Source organism: Empidonax traillii, unplaced genomic scaffold (genome assembly GCF_003031625.1).
Source record: "Empidonax traillii isolate 1590-97213 ecotype Southwest subspecies unplaced genomic scaffold, ASM303162v1 scaffold114:size1751661, whole genome shotgun sequence".
Lineage (NCBI taxonomy): Eukaryota > Metazoa > Chordata > Aves > Passeriformes > Tyrannidae > Empidonax > Empidonax traillii.
The window spans coordinates 1,239,756-1,264,676 of record NW_020955307.1 but is presented as its reverse complement, the minus strand read 5'-3'; the positions used below and the strand labels follow the sequence as shown (position 1 = coordinate 1,264,676).

General features: G+C 36.8%; 1 protein-coding gene across 3 annotated transcripts in view; it reads right to left on the bottom strand.

Moving 5' to 3' along the window:
• The window catches only part of PKN2 (protein kinase N2), a 54,794-nt gene that overhangs the window by 28,138 nt on the left and 1,735 nt on the right, over positions 1-24,921 (bottom strand). For 2 of the 3 annotated variants that reach the window (XM_027882896.1, XM_027882895.1), the window contains exon 2: positions 2,161-2,461. In XM_027882896.1, coding sequence (XP_027738697.1) covers positions 2,161-2,461 — 301 coding nt within the window. Of the gene's footprint in view, positions 1-2,160; positions 2,462-18,282; positions 18,288-24,921 lie in introns of those variants that run through there. The other variant, XM_027882897.1, reaches the window with a different exon arrangement.

Below are 24,921 nucleotides of genomic sequence, written 5' to 3'. Positions count from 1 at the left end.
CACACACAGTTTGCATGTCATAGCTTCTATATTCCCATCCCTATTTTGCAAAGGCCAAGCTCACTAACACCTTAAGTCAAACCTAAGACTTCAGTATTAAAAATCAGATTATCACCCAGATGACTTGCACCCATTAGTCTCAGGACACACAGAACATTTACTGATAGTGCTCTTCCTCCATTAACTACTGACCATGAATGAGGAAGAAGACAAGCAATCAAGTTACAAGGCAAATAGTATAAAAAACTCAAGCATTTCAATTTTGTAGGGTGGATGCTTGTAAATCTTCGATCTAAAAAGAGATATTAATAGAAGACTACCTTTTTTCCCCTCAAAAAGATTATGCAAAATATCCTCTTAAAATGGTTCTTACATACGAATACCTGATGTGATACTTTACAGACATTATAAAGATCTCCACAGAATTAATACTTTTTTCTTGCATATTTCAATAATCAAGACTGTACAAATAACACTTAGAATAGAATGGAATTTAAAAACATAGTACTAAGAAGTTTATCACACGTGAAATGCATGCAGAAGCACATAAATTTATCAACCTTGATCTTTTATCCTTTGAACCTCTACTGCATTTCCCAAGATACGCACAATGGCAATATTGCTCATCAACTCATTATGATAAGGGTTTAAAAAATGCTACACTGGAAGAGAGCATTCCAACAAGAGCATTCTGTGCTCATCCGCTTTTTGAGTTCTAGTACTGGATGAATTTTGCAAACTTACGTCTGCACAGATTTTTAATATTTGGTCTATACACAGTTTGTGTATCATTTACTTTCTGTTCCGCTCTTCCTGTTCCTTTAAAAGCCACACTACTGTCACATTGAAGCAGATTTTCATAAATCTTAGCAGATATGGAACAGAATGCTTTATGTCTACCCAAAGCCCAGTGGCTATCTAAGAAGCACACATTATTGTATTCATTCCCATTTCACGCTGCAGCAACCACTTTGCCTCATTAGTTCCAGCTGTGTCCCCGTTCTGCCTCTTGTATCTCGCACAGATTAAAAGCAAAAAGCGCAGAGAATGTAGAGGATACTGTGCAGGCCACCTTGGACCACACACGGACACCTGAGTGCCTTGGCAGGATGTCACTGGGCAAGAGAGTCCCGCCAGTACTTTCCCAAATTCTCACGGTAACCCACCTTCCAGCACAGGGATGATGCACTTCTGTTCTGCTGCCCAAGCTTCTTTAGAGTTTGCATTCACTTCACATAAACCTTCCATGGCTTGTGCACATTTATTAACTTTTTGCCAAGAAGAGTCTGTGCAATGTGAAATCACCAAGCTGGCAGTATCCAGCAGGTCATTCCACAGAGCTGAAAAAGGACTGTTTACTTTCACAACATTCCATCTTAAAATACCAAGCCTGGTATTCTTAAAAAATACATTCAAAATTAGTACTGACTCACTGCCACACCGCAGAAAATACTAATTAAAACCATTAACTACAACCATTCTGTGATTCTCTGAAAACAATTTCCAATTGTCTTTAAAATGGTAGCTTTGCTGTGGAAAAGCCTTGGAGACTTAACAAACCCTAAGAAGTGTCACTGTAAGAAATGTTTGATAAGTTAGTCAGATAACAGCATAACATAAAAACGTATTCTGAGTTAAGTCCTAAGTTTAAAAAAACAAAACCCAAGTTTTATACTTTTATACCCAACATTTATACTTTCAAGTATAAATCTTTTTTATTCTATAGGAGAAAAATTTACAACATTTATACTTAAGTATAAATGCTTAAGTATAAATGCACCTTTTTATTCTTTAGGTGCAAGAATAAAAAGGTGCATTAATACTGATGCCTACAGTGTAAGTCGGAGAAAGCCACTGGGAGAGCTACTGATATTTGCTTTTATACAGCAAAAAGCTATTAGGAAATATTACAGTGACTGAGAAAATACTTTAATACAGTAAGAACTGAAAGTGAAGAACTCACAGTCCATGAAATACAGTGTTCCCTAGAAACTCAAAAGTACTGAACACTCATTTGTGAATCAAAACAAAGAGAAATACATAAGTAACAAGCTTGCCAACTAAGGATTCGCTCATTCACAGAGCAATTTTTTCCAGTGCAATGGGGTACAGCTTATCTCAGCTATGAGGAAAAAATGATTTCACAGTAACATAGGGTACCTGCAACATCTTCTAGATCCGTTACAACAATGTGTGCATTTAGCTCCTGTAACTTATGATGCAAGTCTTCTAACTTCTTATTTGATTTTTTCAAAATGTTGTCCACATATGCCAAGTTCTTTTTATCTGTTGTGACCTTCCTGAGGTTCTCTGCTCCCTCCTTGATTTTAAGTTCCTTCCTTATTTCCCGCTTGATTTGGTCCTTTATTTCATCCAGCTTCTGCTGTACCATTGTATCTGAGAAGTCCAACTTCTGGCCAGTGCTCACGTTCTCAGAGGTTACGAGACCTTTGGCATCCCCCTAGGAAGAAAAACAGTAATATAAGCACCAGGAAACACCGTTTCTGTCACCACATACCCCACACTTAAAGTGCCCAGGATTAAGGTCCCTGTATGTTAAACACTTGCTCTGCAAGAACATTTATGAATCGTGGGTTTACAGCAACATTGATCTAAAGCAACAATCTCACAAGATATTACATGTTCACTGGAGTTACATTTAACAACAGATTTTAAATTTAGTGACATCTTTACTATGCCTATTTTTAACACCAAGAGATTTAAATACTTTTGGATTTGTCATGGCTGCTTGCCTGGTGTTTATATGCCTCAGAGCTAATGATTCACATTTGTAATTTTCTAGATTTAATTTGTGTTTTAATAGACCAGATGGATACAGGAAATACGACTAACTTCTAACAATTATTATCTATGATGAATTTTTATACATTCATTAGAATAGATTCCTTTTAAAGATTGTAAAAAAAAAAAAAAAAAAAAAAAGATAAAACTCCACGCTGTTGTTTTCAGTTGTTTAAAGAAATATTGTCATCTTTATGAAGATTTGTCAAGTTGTTACTGGAAAACACATTTGCTAGGTTTTTTATTTTTTAAGTTCCTCAAGTAAAGTCTTTCACTTTAAAAACATAATAATAATAAAAAAATCTTGCTTTCTTGTGCAGGCAAGCTAAGCTGAAATGAAAAGAAAAATGATTGCAGTTGGTGCAGTAAGGGAGCAAGGGATGAAATGTCAGACCCCCAGTGAACAGGAGCCTGTGCTTGTGCCCAGAGTGCATTCACATATCACTGAGAAGTAAGAGCACAAAGTGCATGTTATAGAACCTACATCAATAAAGTTCAAATACAATTCATTACATATGTGACACAATTTCCTCTGTCTCATATCTGGACCCTGAACAAAGAGTTCAGATCTTACCCAAAAGTCCCAGCTAGAGCTAAGTGAGTGAAGATTAAAGAAGGGTTCTCCTGAATTTAGAATATGACCCAGTCCTAATTGAGGATGTAATAAATGTGTGGTCTGATTTGCATGTAACTACCCAAGAGAACAAAATTTTCTTAAGCATGACAATGAAATTACTTAGACTGCAGAAAAATTGGGTGGACAGTAAGGTATTTGAAGGGGTAATTAAAATTTTGAATGTTTTTGCTGTAAAATTAGTTATCACTATTTGCTGCTGTAAAAAATAACAATACAGCACAGTAAACAGTAGAAGAAAACATTTGGGAAGCAGTTGAGGAGCGCAGACAGCATCAACTAATAAACTGAAGAATGTCCAGAACATGTAATCACTAGACATTGTCCACAGTAATTTCGATTTCAGAAGACTTTGGATCATGAAGGTTGTGCCTGGACCATTTATGACAACAAATAATGCTGGTCAAAGTATTTCAATCTGTGCATGTTGCAGCAATAACTGCCTTCCATAAACAAGATCCAATCTACTAGTCCTCAACTATAATTTTAAAAGTTTCCCGAATCTCTCATTAAAACATTTCTACCCACAGCTGCTACTTCTAGTACAAAAAGTTAACAACTCAAAGATTCTGAAGTATCAGAAGTGGTCAGAAGCACCATCTTGCCCTAGAATTTGACTATCAGTAAAAAAGACAAGAAGTAAGCAATGTAGAGATGACGAACTGAGTGAGACACTAAAGGGAAAAAAACCAATGCAAATTTACTTGTGAGTGCATTTCTCTGTGCAGATTAAAATAAATAATTATGCATATGTAGAGAGGCTATTAATAGTTGGACTGGGAAATACATGACACTGTTTCCATATATAGGCATATAAAAAGAATCAACTTTCTTTTAATGAGAATAATCAATAGCAATGAGCAACTAGTACAAAGGTGCATATCCATAATGAAGGAAACCACGTGTTGAGTGTTTTGTTTTGAGAAACAACTGAAACTGGAAATAAAATAATATAGCAACTGTATTAGACACTATTTGTTTAGGTAGTAAACATATCCAAATTAGATTAAGATCTTTGATTTTCCCGTTTTTCTAACACATCAGGATTCTCATACTATTATATAGCCTTTAAAAACAGAGACTGAAAAAAGTTTACAAATAAAAATTATGTATTTTTAAACCATAATCCTTTGTGCCTGTTCTGCAAGTTCCTAGAAATAAATTCATCATCTACCTCCTCAAAGTAGGATATTACATTTTTCAAAGTTCAGAGGAGGAAGATAAATGACAAATGGAGATAAAAAAACCCAAAACCAAATCCCAACAAAACCACCAAATCCCACTCCAAACCCAAAAGTAAACCTTTATTCTGTGTTTCAATAGCACCTGAAGTGTGCTAAAATTATGCCAAGAATGTACACTTCTCAAACAGAACAATGTAATTAAAATATAAATAATTCAGAAATGTTCTTCCCTAGGGTTTAACAAAGAGACTTCAGTCAATTGGTTATCTGTTGAACAACAACGTATTTTGTTACAGGGGAGGTTTTTATCCCTCTGCAAGTCCTACATCCCATCTGTTAAAGGGATGTTATGTTCTTCCATACCCAGGTTTTTGAAGCCCTTGTTCCACACACAGTCTCTAGCAAGTCTTCAATGAAATTAGATCTTCATGATCATTAGTAATTTGCCTTCCAAATTTGCACTAATTGAGTTAAAGGTCTCCTCAGCCTAAGCAGTCTTAGCAGCATCTTTGTCCCTGGGCTGAAGGGTTTCAGGATACAGAGCTGTCTGCTTCAATCTGCTTCTAAGAAAGCTGAGAGTTCAACACTATGGGTAGTAACACTGGAAGCTGCTCACACTGCCTGTGCATTTAAACATTCATCTTTAAATTCCCCCCAAAGCCACGGATGATACTCCTTCAGTCTCTCCCATCATTCTGAGTAAATGATACTTTTAAACAAAAAGTACTCTCTCACCCAGTTACCTGGCACAAAGGTCACTGGGACATAAATTCTTCCAAGGAGGCAACTGTGCACCCAGTGACCCCTGTGACCCTTGAAGGTCACTGTGAATGCAGAGCAAGAATGTGTTCTGCAACTGAGGCTGCTCTGGTCCTGTGCTGACGAGTTCTGATGAGGCAACGGATTGAGACAGATCCTCACCCTGCAGAGATGAGCAGCCTCAACAGCATTTAAAATGGAGATAATGCCCACACTGGCACAACTGGACAGAATGTCTAATAGCTGGGTAAGGGAAATGAGGTAGGATTTTTTCTTTAAGAAAAGCACCTCCCAGAACTCCAAACTCAAAAATACACTTTTAAACTGAAATGATTTAAAATACAGGATATTCCAACTTTATTTGATGACATCCTATTACAAGTCTCTTGTTAGAGCTTGAATATTCTTTCAAAAAATTATTTTGTCCACTTGGATAAACTCCCTCCCAGGTTGAACCTCACATCCTTTAGGTTGTAGGTGTTCTGTCCCCTAAACCTGATAATTAAATCTGTTAAAAGAAACAACAGTCTTGGAGGCAGGGCCCAAGTCCTTTCCTCTGCTCTGCTCAAGCAGGCAGGGTGCAAAGACAGGAGAGATCATTCACATTCTCTATGCCAAGAAGCCATCAATGAATTTTGCACAGCTCCTTCCTTTGCTCTCCCTCTCAGAATCACTTAACATAAAATATCTTCAGAGTGGAAATGCTCTGAACAGATAATGACTAAACCACTCCTGCTGGTAAAAGAGAGAACAGGCCTCATTGCTTTAAAATCCAAGACAAAAGAATGGGCAGCCAGTTACTGATTCTCAGTTTCTTTTTGCATTCTGGTAGTGTTTTGACTGCTGGTTAGAAGAGAAGGGCCAGTCTTTGCTGGGAGGTCCCAGTCCTGGACTACTTGGCACAGCAGCTGCTGGTGACCCAGATCTCAGCCCGAGCAGCAGCGAAGGGCAGGATCGCCCACCCAGCACCTGAAGGCAGCAGTGCACACCTCTGCAGTGGGAAAATACATGTTTGTGAGCCAGACTGGGCATTTCTGAAACATTTCAGCATGTAATGAAACCAAAGCTATTTTTATCAAAATGAACTATCAAGGACCACAAATTGGATAGTACTGATAAATAATGAAAAAAAAAAGCGCCCACATATACAGCTTTCCCTCTGCAACAGACTCAACCTCACTTTGATTGCTGGCTCAAAACTATCTATTTACATAGATTAACTCAAGATGCCAGCCTTCAATTTCTGTACTCCTGGGAAATGTTTTAAGTATAGTTGCTGAAAGTAATGAGTAGTGGTCTGAGCATGTCTTTTAATAATACAGCCTATTCTGGCTGATGTGGTGAAAAAAAGTAGTAATAGTGTTTATGAGAACCCATAGGGGGCTTACACTTTTGCCTCAGGTCAATTCTGAACCAAGTAACTCGTGAAGCAGGTGCCTTGACATACGGCATCCACCACCCAAAATCCCATCTAATAAAACACCTAAACTGCTGAATGATGGCAGTGGCACTGCTGAACAGAAGAGAGGATCATGAAGCTGAAGATATCAGGGAATCTGCTTAAGTTGTGCAAACTGAATGACTGTGAACTCAAAACAAGATTATCGAACTGCCATCTCTTACGAAGAAGAAAGATAATACTGAAAACCTGGGCATTAATGACTCCCGAAGACTTGCTCCTAAGAGCACAGTACAACTATACTGAGTTATATCATACATTCAATATTGAGAATATTGACTAGGGTAAGAATTTAGATTGCTGACTTGTGGTAGGAGTTGTTATAGAAAGGTAAGTGGAGCTTTCAAACAGAGCATGTTTAACACCTGATGAGTGCTCATGCACATTATTCACACTTCCCACCCATGTGCTATTAGCACACAGCGAACCTGCCTTTAGAAAAAAACCCAAACCAGACATGTCAAAACTCACAGTAAAACTGCTTATATTTTTTCCTCAAAGTATTGGCATTTGTTTTGATATGGTCTTGAATTTTAGTAACAGTTTCTATAGACAATTAGACAGTAAGAAAACCTGTTTGACAAGTACAGCTAAAATGCTTTAGCTATTTAATACAAGCATACTTGTTTGGAATATAAAAATAAGAGTTTCATGATTTTTATCTTATGCATGATTAAATTTGTAATTTATTTTGAAGAGCTGGAAGTACAGATTTGGAACTACTATGTCTCTTAATATAAGTTCTGAACAAGTTTTTAGGATACAAAAAAAAAAAAAAAAAGAAGAAAAGGAAAGAAGTTGTTTTTCTGAGCTAACTGCCAAGGTCACTGAAGTTCTCTACAGTAATTCCTGAAACTAGAGTAGTCTTTGATTTTAAGAACAATGTTAATCAATTGCAAACTTCCCTTCCCCCCGAAATCATTCATAAAACCAGATGTGATGGCTTGTCTGGATTACTGGAACTACATGGACTATTTCCTCCTGCCCAGAAGCAAATGTGATTGTGGTCAAGATCTCAGCACTCACCAAACGTCAAGAACAAAAAAAAAAAAACCAAACCTTAGGAGGCTTAATAGATTTTGGCATTAGTTTGCTGTGCTAACATGTCACAAATCAGGATTTAAATTTAATCTCAGTCACAGCTCTCTGCTTTGTAACAAGAGGCTGTTTAAGGCAGAAATATCCATACTGCATTGCATTATATGTGGATGAATTCAAGTAGGACACTGATTAAATGGGGTTCAATTCCTGTGTGCAAACAGTGAGTGCCCGGCTATAAGAGACGAAACAGATTTAAAAAAAGGAAAAAAGTGTTCCTTAAAATAGGGAGGTCCTCAATCAGCTGGTCCTCTCGGCCCCTCACTCCCAGTCTGAGCTGTTGCCCTGATGAATACTTCAGGAGGAATCTTGGCTTTTACTCAGGTAACAGCTGCTGAGCGGCAGCCCTTGGTCCTCTAGCTCCTCTATGAAAAGCTGTGTGACCTGCCTCAGCCAGAACACTGCACCTAAACAGGTAACAAAATTCCCTGGGGATTCCTTGTTAACATCTCAGCTTCCAGCCACCAACAATCCCCGATTAGGCCAGCATTTACTAACACAAAGAACATGTCCCCCCCAAAATGTGCTCCAACAGCAGTACAGACTTGCTTGGAGAACTAGAAATTGTCTCCATGCAGTGCTGTGCCAACATCAGTTAGAGAAAGGGACGTAAGAAAGAGATTTCTTTTCTACAAAAGGGAATGAAAACATTTTAAGAAATGCAGCCTTCAGCTGCTTCTCGTTGTAGCAGCTTCTGATGGTTTCACACGAGGAGAAGAACCTGCAAGGAGGCTTGCAAAGAAACGTGACATTGAAAGAAAATCCCCACAGTGACCTTTCTCACGATCACAAGGACTGGATGGAGGATATGGCATAGCACAGGTGATGAGCACCCAAATCTGAGGTCACAGATGGCTACAGTATCCAAGAAGCGTGACTAGATATTCTGGCAACAGGCACGGTACAAACACTTCAGCAGTTTCCAAGCTTTTATCTATAACTTGAAGTTCCTACTGCCTGCCAAAAAATTCCAGCGGAGTCCAGCGTGGTGGAAACAAACCTTACTCTTTCTAGTTTCAGATGTGAAAAAGAAACAGCAGAATCTCAGTTACAATGAATAGGGCCTGCTGTCACAACCTTTATTAACATGTGTCCATGAATAAGACCAGCATATGAAACCACGCCTATAACGCCACCACTCCTCCATTCTCCATGAGACTTTGCTATCTTAGTTTTCATTTAGCTTCTCGTAATATATGAGAATAAAATACTCAGAAGAAAATTGCATTTAACATAATCAGTATGGTTTCCAGCAGACCACACACATTAGTTGAAACTCTATTAAATACCAAAATATAAACAATCTTTCAAGATAGAGGGAAAAGATTTTATGAAATGTTAATACCATACTGCACACTGAAAATATCACCAATAATGATGTATCGGAAAACTGTGCCAAGAAGACTGAAGTAATTCCCCTAAAACGCAGCCTCACCAAGGTGCATGCAGTCAAAGCACTGAATTGATAATTTCTCATCTAATTCCTGCAATGTTATCATAGCATATATTCATAATGTGGTAAATACACACAATCCCCTTTAGAAGATGAGGAAAACCAGGTGGATTAAGTAACAATTCAATAAATGAAAGAGAAGCAAGTTCAAAATATTTTAAGACTAAGTCCCTTAGTCACAGATTCTCAACTGGAGCTGTACACTTACTGTACTGGACTGGGCAGTGAAAATGACGGGTATCTGTGTCCTACCTCCTACTGCCAACACAGGAATTTCATGCACAAACTTGTTTTGCATTTTCTAAATTTGAACTGGAAAATTTAGTCTTCTTTTGAGACATACTTCAGTGAAAAATTCTTAAGATCCCATAAAAATATGAAGACTGGTAAATGGCAGAGAAATTACTATTTTTGAGTGTTTAACAGTTTGAGGCTCCTTTAAAATATGAACCTTTTAAGTTTTAAAATTGATAGCAAATACATGCATTGAAAGGGACATAGGTAGCAGTGAACTTTGGTTTGTTTGTTACTTTAAACACTTTCAAATAAATATTAGAGTTACTGTTTTAATCATGTAAATATCTGCAATTTTCTGTACCATATAAATATATAAACAACTTTATCATGATGGCCTAGAATTACTTCTTGAATATATACATGTAATTTTAAAATAAAGTGTGTATTTTAATATACTTGCCAAATAGTACATATGGATATCCATTCCTTTTAGAAATGAATACACCCATTTTGAATTATTGCTAGAGACTAAAACAAGGGGGTTCTTTTCTAAGATAAATTCTTATCACTAGACTTGTCTCAGTTTGACTGGATTGATTCCTCTGTACTTACATTAAGCTTAAGTTTGGTGCAAGAAGTTGTTTTACTGCTTTGAAATGCTTCAAGTCCAACATGACTTACTCAAGAAACAGAACTATCTAAGATAAAGCTAAGGTCATGCAAATGTTGTGTGGAGAATTTGCCTCTAAGTACTAGTAATACAGAAACTAGCAATCTGTCCACAAGAGAGAAACGCTCTCCCCCTTCCCCATACTAGTTCCAGCACAATTAGTAAGATATCTGTGGAAGTGTGTGTTAAAGCAAACTCAAAAAGATTGACTAAAAAAAAAAAAAATCAAGGATTTCTGCTGCAACAGCAAGCGAGTAATTTTTTTTATGTTACCCCAATATAAATATTTTTTTTTTTAATATAAAATATTTACCTGGTTTTGTCTAACATTCAGAGCAGAGTAATATGACATATACAGCTCAAGATGTTCGAAAAAATAACACCCTTATCCAAGCTACAAGGTGTGATATTTAACTCAGTAGAAGAGATTTTCAAAGGTAGAAAGGTCAAGTCAACAGACATGAGTCACAATCACGTCTTATGACTTCGATAGCTCCTCCTCAAACTCAATGCACCCTGTACAAAGGTGATAATTTGTTGGGTGTGCATCCAAAAATATCTTTACCTTAATATGAAGTTAACATTGCAACTATACATTTTTAACAGCTGTAATGTTAACACTAAGATAAAGGTGTGTGGCTAAACTTCTGCTTGTGAAGGAGTTTTAGTTACTATGCAGAAATACAAAAATAAAATCCCAAGGAATCCAAACCCCAGTCATTAATACTTACTGACAATCAGGTCCACTCCCATTTGTAAGGTGTTTTTCTTCTATTATGATAAAATTAAATGATATAATAGCTTCTATTACAAAAGTATTATTATCTATCTCAGATAATGCAACAGACTGACCATTTTGCTCATCCACAACTCACAGTATCAGCTATTGCCACATCTCTTAAGTGGTGGTACTTCAGTGTAACACAGTCTAACTAAACTGTAAGAGAAGGATGTTAAAATGTCTTACTACACACAAAGAAGTCACTACAATTGAAGCTTCTCTGTTCTTTTAGCGCAGGTTAAAAATCTTAAACACTGAAATGATGCAAAAGAAATCCTCATCTAATAAACAGGACTTTCTCAACAACACATACAAGTATCAGGACACTGCTAAAGATCAATTCACTTCTTTAATCTGAAAAGCACAACAAAGTGGTCCATGTATGAGAACCTCCATTTCTGTCACGAATAATTGTCAGCTGAAAAGGAAAAATACCCAAACTTCTTTGTTTCTGGCAATTTCAACTTTCAGCACAGACAAGTGATATGTTAGTCCATTTAACTTTACTATATTTTACAGGAGCTATTTTTAGCCATTGCAAAACTAATGGAAGAGTTGAGAGTCTACATTCCACTGTAATTAAGCCATCACCTTTAGCAGCCAACTATTTTGTACATTATAAATGCAGCAAGACATATCAGAGATAATACTAACATCTGTTTTATGAGGCAAGAGGCCAAGTGGCTAAATACTAGATCCTTGTGAGGGAACCAGACTTTTCTGCTTTCTAGGACTTTGCAACAGTGGTTTTACCACAGCTTACGGGTTTCCCAGCCTAATAGTTGAATTTGTTATTACAGGAAAAGGATGTATGTTTGTATTTATACCAAGGACCTGTCATTATATTCTAGGATTGAGAACCCTTTCTCAGTACTTTGGGTTATTATATCTGAAGTCACTGAAGTTGACAGCCTATATTCCAACCAGCTGGAAATCCTGCTCCTGCTTTCACCTCCAGCAGTAAAAAGAGGATGGGAAAGTGTCCTTAAATCCTTTCCTCATCTTTTACAGGTGGTCAGTAGAAAAGATCACTTTTTCCTACTGGGGCTGCCACACCCAAAATTCCACTTGCAGAGATGCAGGCATCTCATTCCATGCCTTTCCAGTAAAAGTTTATGGATGAACACAGAGTTATTTATAGAAGCATTACTTCACATCCCCATTTGTCTGAAACTTCTACAGAGCATCACTGATGTATGCTGTGATACATCTGAATAGTGTTTTTGCAATCCTTCTTTCTCTGTCCCTTAAAATATGGTAGAAAATTTCTCAGTGGCTCCTAATGTCCATTTTCTATTTAAGAATTCCCTAGGCATTATAGAATCATGAAGAACTAGAATCCTGCCTTAACCTACAACAGAAGCCAAAAGAAAATGGCCTGACTTAACTGCTTTACATATACCAGCAGTGAAAAAAAGGCAGGTGATGTCATTTACTATATGGATTACAAAAAGTTCTTAATACAATTACATTTCTAAATACAAAATCTGTTTAAAGTTTTGGTTTTAAAACCTTTCTACATTTTCTTAGTTTTTAGGAGTCCTGATTCCCTACTGACTGTCATTACAGTGCTCTAATTAAATCTACTTTTTTATGACCCAAAGTGAACATCTGACTTACATATGAAGTTAGCAGTGAAAAGTGCTGAAAAAAGTCTAGGATTATAGCAAAGGATTTCCTAATGCATATTTAACAAGTTTTACTTTTTATGTTCAGATTCAGCACCATCTCTCAAGTAACCTATTTCCTGTTTTGTATATGTACCTGCATAGGACTCTTTTCCATCCAGTTCTTGTTATCAGCACAGTTTCAATATCAGTTAGATAGAAAATGGGAAGCATCAGTTTCAAAATAACTGATGCACCAATGAGACCTGTAACATAACAGAAATAAAGCAGCACAAACCAGCTCTTCAATGCATCATGTATAGACATACCTACAAAACTAAGTCTTAGAGGATATTCTATAAGCCTAAGTATACACATCAATGGCAAAAAGTTCTCACCTTACAACTGCATTAAATTAGGGGAATGATGTTATTTTTTTTACTGCTGAGCATTCAGAAAACCCACAATGAGGTATATGCTTGTTAGTGGTTCCAATACCCTTCCTTTTTCAGAGAAGGGAAGGTTACACATGCATTCTATATATTTTCCAGCACCAACCATGTAAATGGAATCTTGAATGTGTTATGTAACCTCTGTATATCCTATATTGATCTATTTTTGAATATTAAAAGCCTCACTCTGGTTTACAGGGCACATATAAACATTAGTTTTCCCACACACTTACAATTTCAAAAAATGTCCTAGCAATATTTGTTGCCAATATTCCAGTGTAACTGATTTTGGTATGCTCATAACTTTCAAGGCATTCTTCTTCAAGGCTGAAAGTTTTCCACTTCATTGCAGCTCAGAAACATTTCAGTTAGCAGCCTGAGAAAAACCTTTAGGTAGTAACAGAAACTGTAGCATCAAAACTACAGCAAACAGCAGCAGATTATTCTGCTTTATCAATAACCAAGAGCTAAAAAAAAAAAAAAATACTTTATACATGACATTCAGCAAAACCTTCATGAAGAAGTCCTTTTAGCTAAAGAAAGAAAGTACTACAGTCAGAAGCTATTTATGGTTGAAGCGTAACCTGCTGCATTCCCAAGAGTATCTACAATGTATTCCTCTACACTGAGCTATCTAATCTACAGCATGTCATCTTTAGAAGACAAAAATATACCAACTAACTTTCGACTGAAAAATACTAGCAGAACGATGACTTCTACTTGATGAAAGAGACCCACATATTCTGATAGAGATTTACAGTTTTAGGAGGTTGTGGCTATTTCCTAACTGTATTTGGAAGGGGATGATTCTGAGTGGGTGGGGTGTGTTCTTTTGATGCTCTCTCAAGCATTCTATTAAAGATGTCAAGAGTCACAGGATAAAAATAAAAATCAGTCTCTATAATAAAAAAAGAAATTAAACTACACAAAAATAAAGTACAGTCCCAATCCGTCTACACCATTTTCCAAACTAAGATACTATATTTAGATCAGGCTATCGTCCTCTAAACTCTAAACTTTCCTGGCCTCTCTGAGCATTACTTGTTTCTTTTTCATGCGCTTCCCACTGCTTTACCTAGCCAGGACACAATGAACCAGCACGATTGCTTCTGCCTAGGCACAGGCTCTCCCCATTTTCTGAAGATGCCAGAACCACAGCCAGCCCTTTCCTTCTGCTAACCCCAAGTGAGCAAGGAGCAGCTCTGATCATCCCAGTATATGCCACTAAAATACTCACTACTTCTGCATCTGCAGGAACTCCCAGTAGATGTACCTTGCTACGTACTAAGCTTCAAGTATATTCACTGCAATAAAGAAACACACAAATACTGCAGGACAGTAGACAGATTATTTTATAACAGTGAAAAAATACAAGTAATGAGAAACATCTGACATTTTCAATATACATTGTTAGTGAAGTGCAAGACAAAAATTAGTGAAGGAAATTTGCATCTTAGCTGGAAATCAAGAAGAAAATAATTCAGCTGCATAGATCAGAAAATATATGTGAATCAATTTAGAATATGCCTGTAGTTAAGTTTTACAAATCTGTTTACTTGAAGTACTGTACAAACCTTGACAGTGAATTAATTAAATGCAAAATAAAAGAAATGTTACTTTTGAGTTCATAAAACCATCACACTATTATAGAAAGGGGAAAAAATACAAATATGGGAGACCTTTTGCAGAACTTGCATCTCCCTTGTCTTTATTTCATGCCCAAGGTCTTCTGGTTCAAGAATCACACTAGAGTTAAAGAACCCAATTCCCAAGTGCACGGCAGCTGCTGCCTTGACACTGTCACTGAGTTACTCCCATCAAAAGAAACACTTCAAAAAAGGATACTTTAGAATTACTGCTGGCTGCTAACCTGAAAAACAGATCATGATACTGAATACCACTCTAGAGCAGCCTGTCATTGTTTTTCCTTCTGCACTTAAGAAACTTCTAAGAACTTTTTAAAAAATCTGTTAAAATTAGTTTAATTAAAGCTTGAGAATAAATTCACTCTCTTGCTTGGAATCCTAATATAGATGAACACCAATTTCTAAAGCAATTAACAATCAGAAAATGTTTCTGCATAATCTACTACATTACAACTAAAGGCAGAATTCAAGAAAGGAGTTTGCTCCCCAAACAAAAAATTAACTGCTGGTGGATACCATCTACTTCGTCAAAGATACACATTTTATTTGAAAAGTACATCTACAAAATGACAAGGAAAAAAGACAGATCCAGATGTTACTTTGTGAAGTGGCTTATGTGATGAAGAATCACATTTGAACTAGGCAGATAAAAATGAATAGTTAAAACTGTATTTTTCACCCAACAGACAAGTACTTAGTTTGACTCCCACTAACTGGTATGAATAAAGAAGTAAAGAACAACCATGAAAAAAAACCCTTGAAAGAAACTATTTTGTTCTAATGTTGAAGTACTATCTATTTTATATTTCAAAATGTCATGTTCCCATCCCTTCAAGAGAGGAGAAACCAAAGACAAATCCTAGCAACTTGAAGAAAAATCTGAATAATGGTTTAAGTTTCAATAACAATTTTTAAGTAATTTTCCTAAGGACTTCTAATTATATAGATATTATAATCTGCAAATGATAACTTTTGACATCCAGTCATTCTCAGCCTAAAACACCGGCTTTATATGAGCTTATAAATAAGCAATAAACAAACTCAAATATTGAAGAAAACATGCTTCCATTAAAGGAGATTGCCGAGTCCCAAATGGGCAGCAGTTCAAGAATGCTACACTAGTAGTCAGGCATGTACGATTTACAGTACTTTTACTTTCCTACTGCTGCCACTAAGTTTAGAACATGTCCTACAAAAAGGCCTTGCTGATTTTAAAATGTTCTGTAGATCTGTAGTATGCTTATTTTGGTACTTTTCAATACAAGTCTTTGAAACCCTGACTCTGTCAATCCTTTGCTAGATGCAGTTTCCTGTATTCTGTCTCCCCACCTGGCTATGCCCATGTATTTCCCCATGTGCTCTGGATGGGTGGTAGGCAGCACATCCTTGCAACTGCAAAGGTTAATATTTTTAAGAAAAGCTGACACTTCTTTGTCATTATTTGTCTTATAATTTTAGCTTACATGATTTGAGTATTAGGAAAGAAATAATCTTGTCATGTCTTATGTAGATCTCTCTATAAAGGAAACATCCTCTTAAAACACGTTCCACTTAATTGTTTTGCAGCATCTTCCCATATAAATAAACATAAGAAGTTGAAAAGCAGTGGATGGTTTTACATATTATGCTTGTAAAAAGCAACAGGCCACACAGTCAATCTGCATTCCTTCTAAATTCTCAACAATAGTTTTGGATGCTTTTGGGATTACATTACTTAAAAATCCAAGTGATAATGTGCATCACAATGATGAAAAAGAAACTTCAATCTCATATCCAATAATCTTAGTGATGTAAACAGAGAAAGTCCTAAAATCTATAATAAAGGGGGTTATGTACCTCTTCCTGTAAAAGAGAAGGGTACAGAGAAGAACAGAACCAAGCAAGTTTTTTCCATTTATCTAAGGACTGGTATAAAATTTCTAGCTCACATTACACAAAAGCCAGTCCTTAGCAGAGAGCTTTGGAACACCTAGAATCACCAAAACCAATCTCCTTGTTTATTCTAAATATAATCCTTCACCTTGACCACACAAATTTAAAATAATACATTTAGAGTTTGTCAATAAGTACAAGGAGAATGAGAAAGAATTGATAATTTTGAAATTACTGAACACAAGAACTTTGAAAACATTTAATCACTTTGTTACCTCAAATTTCTTATTTCAGCACTATATTCTCAGGCCCTTCCCCCCCCTAAATTTGGCTAAACTTCTGAAACACAGCATCAGTCTTGTACACAATAGTTTAAAGTCCTCTAACTGGTGCTTTAATTGATGCTCATACGACTATTTAGAGATATTTTGTTATTGCAAACATTCAACTCATCATTGTTAGGGATTTTTTTCTTACTGAATATTCAAATGTTTCACAGTTATTGAGCTATTCATTAACAGACAGATGTATTCACACCAACCTGTACTACCTCACTCTCTTCCTTATCTTTATGGACAGTAAGTTTATAGTATTATTTGCACAGTACTTTGCCTTCACTTCAAAATTCAATGCTATCCATTTTGATTGTATATTCACTTTTTTTTTTCATTTTAGAGAAATAACAAAAATACTGAAGATTTTTCAAAACTACTTCTTGCATCGAGTGCGTAAGAGATTTAACAGTAACTTCTGAAAGTCAGCTAATACAGCTGGGTCATATCCCTACATTCACCTGGCATATTGCTACGAACCCCTAGCTCTGCTCTCAGCAGTCAACATCAAACTGAACGTAGCTGCATTATCCATTCATGCATGACTTTCGATATTTCCAATGCTTTTTCAGACAGACAGGTTTTCACTGTCACATGCATATTGTGAGACTTTCTGCTTGAAGAATGCAAAGTTAAAAAAGAATTGCTATAGACTCTGCTCGGACCATTCATTATCTGCAGATCAGACTCTTCCCAGTCCTCAGTTTAAAGCCACATACATGAGAGTAAATCTCAGCCTGTAATCTCATAAACGTTTTCTGTGTGAACCACCACTGCAGGCAAAAAAAGCACCCTAAAGAACCATCAGTCCCAGCCCCTCACAGTTTGTTCCTGCCCCAGATCATTCACTGATATATGCCAGTACAAACCTTTATATGGCCACACAGGGAACTGGATTGTGAACCTGATCTAAAAACTAATTTGGGGGTGAAAAAAACCCACCAAAGCAAAACAACAAAACCTGTTCACCCCATAGCAGTTCGTGCAAATGTAAAACAACGCAATATGGAACATCCCCACTTTGGGCAGCAGTACCAGCTGACAAAGTCTGACACTTTCTTTGAGCAACAGCCTCAAGTCTGCATGGGCAAAGCTTCCAGTTTCAGCACACAACATGGTCAATGAGGCAACTAGAACTTCCATCCTGAAGTTATGTCACAGACCTGTCTTACATCTTAGTGATCTGCAATAAAAACACCAAACTAAGTATATCTTTTGACAGTTTTCAAAAATACATTTGTGAAAGTTCTTAAGTTCACAAGCCAACTATAGCAGCAGTGATATACTGAACCATACCATTATCTCCTGGTTAATTAGCCAGTTTGTGTTTCAGACTTTGAAATAAAATGATTTTTTTATGTATATTTTAATCATCAAGTCTCAATTTCTCCTCAAAAGTTACATGAAGTTTATATACGACAAAATTTACATACACATGAAGAATAATTTTGGAACACCTGTGTACCACAACTATTTGCAAGTACTATTTCAGGTAAATAACAATTACATTTATTTCTTGTTTTAATATTTTTATTTCAATAGTCTAACAAACATGACTACATAGAAGGATGTTATATATGTACTTATGAAGTTCATGTACATGTATTTAATTTTTAAAATTCATTAAAGAAAATGTACATGATAGTTATCTTCAAGTACTTTGAGTATTAACTTTTAAGAGCTAGGAAAAAGGTGTATCAGCCCTTATATTCCAGGAGTTGAGCAATATTCTCTGAGTTTAAGGCCCAGCACTAATTCAGAAAACTACTACTGTTTTAATTAGACACAAAAAGTTCTCCCTTCTGACCTATGAGTGTTTCTATAACAGTAACAGACAGAGCCTCCCAGTATTCCTGGGATTTATCTTGGAGCTGTAATACAATCTATTAGTACCTTAGTATTGCAGACTTAATTATTCCTTCTCCTGGCTGTAGATCTGCTGCCTATTGTATTTTGTGATACTCTAATAACAACTGTGGAAAGCTGGTGGAAAGCTTGTCTCCCTGTCTCTTCTCAATAGAAACAGAACTGATTCTGCTACTTTAATTTTCAGCTTAACATGTTCTTGTGTTTAATGGAAACTTGAAATCAGTGAGCCCTACTACCATGTTGCAGGGTAACAAGTGTTTGAAAAACCTCAAGAGAAAAACCCAGTTTGCTTTAGCACCAGACTCCCATACATAACACTGCAGACAAGAACCACATATTACAGGCTTTTGATCCAAGCTCTCCAATCTGCACTTATTTAGAGAAGAAGTCAGAAATTCTCTGACATTTAAAACCCAATACATCTGCAGTGAAGCCAAAGCTTAAAGAAATCCACAGGAATCGAAGGCTAACTAATTTAGTCATGTCCACACTAAGGTTTTTACTAATCCTGATCTGTATGATGGGCCAGGGCAAACCCTCCCTGGATCTTGTCACATATCAACCTTTCTTTATGTCTGAAAAAAAAAAGAACAGGGAAAAGCTGCATATATTAAACTTTCATAACCCAGCCCAGCCCTTCCTAGTCAATCATTTATTATTTGGTACCAGATAGCTATCTATATATCTATAATAAAATAACAAAGGCTTTTAGTATAGATGGATTTAGTATAGGGAAATACACTTATGCTAATAGTCCTATTTTTTCCCAGCTGCGGAAGCCACAAAGTGCACTGATGAGAGCACGGTTTTGCCATCTTGGTGCATCCACTCCAGAAGTGCTCTGTGCACCGCAGCAGCAGTAAACAGGAAGAACAGCCACCCTGGGCATAATGCTGATACAGAGGATAGGAAACTGCATCTACACCTAACGTCAAGAAAAATATAAGGCACGGTCTGCTCTTAAAAAACAATCACATCACCACTACCCAGCTGGTGGTCCCACAACTGAGCCGTGGAAACAGACCGTGTGACCTCTGAAAACTCCCCCTGCTCGTTAAGTTAAATCCATTAGCCTGAATAACTCAATTTCAGACTCTTCCATTAACCAGAGTACAACAGCAGTAGGATTCCCAGTAGGGCTGCTCCATTTAGCTGAACATAACCCTGCAATGGCACACTACTATCCTGTTCACGTGAGTGTCTGCTCACCACAGAACTCAGCCATCCTTACCAGTTGCCAGAAGTTGCACCAGCATGGACGACACTAAACTTCACTAATTTGACACACAGTCACAGAATTCCTCAAGGCTTGGGAAATCACCCCACAAAATCAGGAGAAAATCCACAGAGCAGCACTTTGATCCACAGGATGTGTGCCCAGACTGCCTGATGAGCTGTCTAAGGGTAAGCAATCAGTAACCGTAAAATGGCAGTAACAAAAATGGTGTCAATTTGTGTCACTGTGACATAATTGTTTAGCTGCAGTTCTAATAAACAAACATATACATCAGATATAATGTTACTTGTAAGGACAGGCTCAAAGCATTTTTGTTAGCTAATGGCACTACTAGTTTCTGTTTCTGAATTGGGTCTCAAAGTAACAATGGTCACGGATTGCATCCTACAACATAAATTTCATTTTTTTAAAAAAGAACCTCCCTCACCCACACCAAACACTAGCAAAGATGCTCTTTTACCTGTGCCAGGAACTGCAGAACAAGTACTAATTATTAAAGCTTCAAAGTACCATACAAATGCTCTGCCCATACTACAGAGCAGTTATGCCGGGAGAGATGCTTCAGCTCAGTCTATTCCTGAACCCATTTATTTACAATCCATTAGAGAAAAAACAAAACAAACAAATAAAAAGCCTACCATCAACCACTTTGCAACAGTTGTACAAGTGATTTCTAGCAAAAGCACAAAAAAAGCAGACTGAGCCTTGCATTGCACGTAACACTCAGACAAGGCTTTCTTACTCTGAATCTAAGTAGAGGTCTTATCTCTAATTCAGTAAAGCACTGAGACATTGATGAAAAAATTCTTAATCCCACCATTAAGTTCTTAAACCTCCGTTTCCCGATGTAAAGGACATGTTTATCGACTTATTCTACTACAGACTTTCAGTTACACTGTAATGAATGACCACTCACAATGTATAAAACTGTTCCAGAAGAACTATTACACACACTGGAACTAAATACTTTTCTACTGCCCATCACTAATAATTAATCATGAGTTAAAATAACAGATCTGGGTCTTAAAAAGACAGCTACTCTGACAAAGAAAATTCAGTCAAATGTATGCAAGTCTCCATCATATACAAGTTCCTATGTTAACAGACTGACAGAATTCAACAAAGGGAATAAAAACCCAAACCAAAACAAAACCAAAAACCCTACCCATGCACCTACCTAAAGGTATTTTAAGGACTGTTTATGTTCCCCTGGTGGTCTAGTGGTTAAGGATGCGGCGCTGTCACCGCCGAGGCCCGGGTTCGATTCCCGGTTAGGACACTCCCCGGGCAGATGGAGCTCGTTAGCCCTGTAAGGCAATCCATCTACGTCCTGAGGACCTCGCTGCCACCGTCCAAGCGTGCTTGGCCCCGGCAGATGAACCTCGGGATTAAAGAGTGGGCTCAGTTCCGCGCACACTGTGTCTCACCTAAAAAATCCAATGCGCAGGCTGGAAGGTGGAAAGACCTTCCCTGGTTCTTCATTCGCGAAGAGATTGGCCATTATTATTATTATGTTCCACTGAGAACAGGATGTATATTTTACTAATATAAGTTTTGAACAGAGGACTGTTTAAAGAGTAATACATATCCACAAATGGAAAAAACCTAAAGTGCTTCCCTAGATCCACTAGTTCTGAAAGCATTTGTAGGGACCTAAGAAACCTGCAGTTGTACACACATTTTAATTTCTAAACTGCATTAGACTAGTTCAGGATATTTTCACTTGAATGTGACATTTTCTTCTTCTGAAGAAACAAGTGATTCAAAATTATTTATAGCTAATCTATTCTAGCTGAACATTATTTGAAGGCAGTCTTACTGCTGAGTGTTCAGTCCAATTACAATTCCTCCTCAAAACAGATTAATTAGGTTACTTGTACCTTTTTATGGTGTCCTTAGGCACTTGACCACAGCTAATAATAAATACTCAGTACTTTTTATCTCTTAAAAAAGCAAGCATCCTTACCTCTGTTCTAAAGATGAGGAAACTGAGACACGAGTAAGCAAAGTCATCTGCCTAAAGTCACCTAGATGAGAGCAGAGCAGCCAGGAATGAAATACAGGTCTTCAAAGTCCCATCTGGTAGTATAACCCAACATGGCGAGGTACAAGTGCCCAATTTCATATACATTTATACACAAAACATAGCTGCATAATCCAAGACTCAACTGTCCAATTTGTATCATGCAGACTATCAAAATACTGAGCCACATTCAGCCACATTCACTTTTTGAAAATTCATGTCCCAGGTATGAAATGGAAAAATAAAAAAATCCCCAAAACTATTCCAAATGTGCCATCATATAATCATAATTTGCATATGTTTCAGTTTATATTTTAGTTGTGATACTGTTCATCACTATTGGAAAAAAAAAGAAAAAGTTACCAAGGGACTTCAAACATGATTCTGTCATGAAACTTACACTTCAAGATCCCCAAGTACAGCAACTTAAAAAATTAGATGACTGTGGCATTGAAACAAAATATCCATTAAAAAATCCCCTTATTCTGACAAATATAGAAATAAAGACTTTTTCCCCACTGTTCTGTGATATTAAAAATATGTATTATGGCTGAGTTTGACAGGTTAATTTCAGGCAGAGTCCTTCATACTTCCATTTGAAATAATAAAGATCTGTTACATGCTTGTTTACCTCAGGGCATAGCCCAAGTTCTCCATCTTGACCAAAAAATTTCATTTAAGCAAATAAACCCAAGTAATGTGCTCTTTATTCCCCTCATATTAAACAAGTATTGTTTTGAAAGCACAATTTTGAGTGAACCTAAAATTTTCTTAAAATAAATCCTGTAACACCAACAATAAAAGTCCCAAGTTTAAAAGATTTACAGTACTGTCTAGAAAAGAAGTGGCAGTGAATACTTATAAGTACAAAAGTGTAACTGCTATGCATACACAATAGTTTTATTTAAATACTCTTAGTAATAATTTCTGCTAACCTAGCCATATCAACTTACCATGCTGACATCTACCATCACTGCCAATGAAAGCCCACATCTTTGGAAACACACACAGCTTCACAGAAGACCTCCTCTTTTCTTTTTAATAATGATTTGGAAAAAAACCCAAACAAACTCTTTTTCTATTAGAAACTTAAAATTTATTTCAGGGGTGCCTTATTTAACAGCCTGCAGCACCATATGTCAAAGTTTCATTTTATGAAGAAACAGAGTTGCCACTCCCACCAGGAAGCAAAGAGTTAAATCAACCTGAGATCAAGCACTGGAGAGGCTCGTTTACCTGGTGGACAAAGTTCTAAGGGATACAAGACCTGAGAAGGACAGCAGAATTTTGGAAGGGAACGCAACATCAGCAATAGTGGTTCTTATCCAAACTCATTGCCCCTTCTACAGAAAATCCTGTACTGAGATAAAAGGAGGTAAAAAAGGGTAATCTGGCTTTATGTAATCTTTTCAATCTTTAGTAATCAGGCAATTTCACTGGTGAAGCTACTAAATAGAACAAACCAAAAAGAGGGGTTTTACTGCCAAGTTTACTTCATATTATGCATTTGCTAACTACCGAGGAATAAGTGCTGCGTTTTTCACCTGAAAAACGCAACACTTTTTCATTCTTCAGTTGAAAACTTGCTAAGAAGCAAGATATACTTTCCACAGCCTATAAAAGAATGGATACAATATTCTGTAGAAAAAGCAGGGCAGAAATGTCAAGTGGATATTTGCTAGCAGAGCTTTTTAAGAAACTGCTCTATCAGTTATGCAGTCCCTTTTTTAAAATTCAAAACTGTCATTGTGAGAAGTGCAACTTAGGGCCTATTAAAGGCCTGTTTAATTAAGCCCAGTACACTTTGAAACACATACATGTACCACCACTATCTTATTAGCAGTTAGCTATTTTGGTCTTTTGTTTTTCATGTTTTCTCAGAATTCACTTCACATCCTGTTAGTCAGTAGTTGTGACAGTCTGCCAATCTTTTTATCAGGAGAGTTCAATTGATTCATGACTACTGATCCACTTTAATTAACTTTACCCAAACCTAACAGTTTACTTACACCATGCTGGAGTACACAGGGCTGTCATAACCAAGTGCATGCAGAACATTCAACAGCAGAAAGCAAGGTATTATATTGATCACTGACTGATACTCAGTCTGGAGTCCATGTCAGGAACAAGCTTGGGATTTACACTGGGTTTAGCTTGTTTTCATAAGTTTTCACCAGTATTAGCAAAACATCTAAACCATTGTCCGTGATCTAAATCCATCCAACTACCTGACCCTTTTAACCTTTTCTGTAGCCATGCATTCTACGACTTCCTCATCTTTCTGCACAGGATTGCAATATGCAAGCAAAAGCCCATTTTGCATATAAGCACTTTTTAAGTCAGAGTTCTTTAGATTGAGGAAGTTCCCTCCTGAAGAAATATGAGCGAAATGGCGTATCTCACACTTCACAGCAGTTCCCTTTCTTTTTGGGCCATATCATTAAACCAACTTTTATGTACAGGTATATGAAGAGTAATTTGTTTTGAAGTATTACCAAGTACAGTTATACTGATGCCTTCACATCTCACTGCTAATATACACCACCACGAACAAAACAGCATCTTTACAATGTTTCCTTCTAATACAGAAGTTCCTCTTAAAAATACCTAAAAGCAATTCACGAAGCTTAACCCCCACTGGGATTCCCGTGTTAACTTCTTACCTTTCTGTCCTGCCCGAGGAACTGTATTTATCAATACAGAAGTTAGAACATATAATGGAAGAGACAGTGCAACCAAAGAATCTAATCCATCATGGACTTATTTTTGTTTTGTAGTTGTGTTCTGGTTCTTAAAAAAATTAATT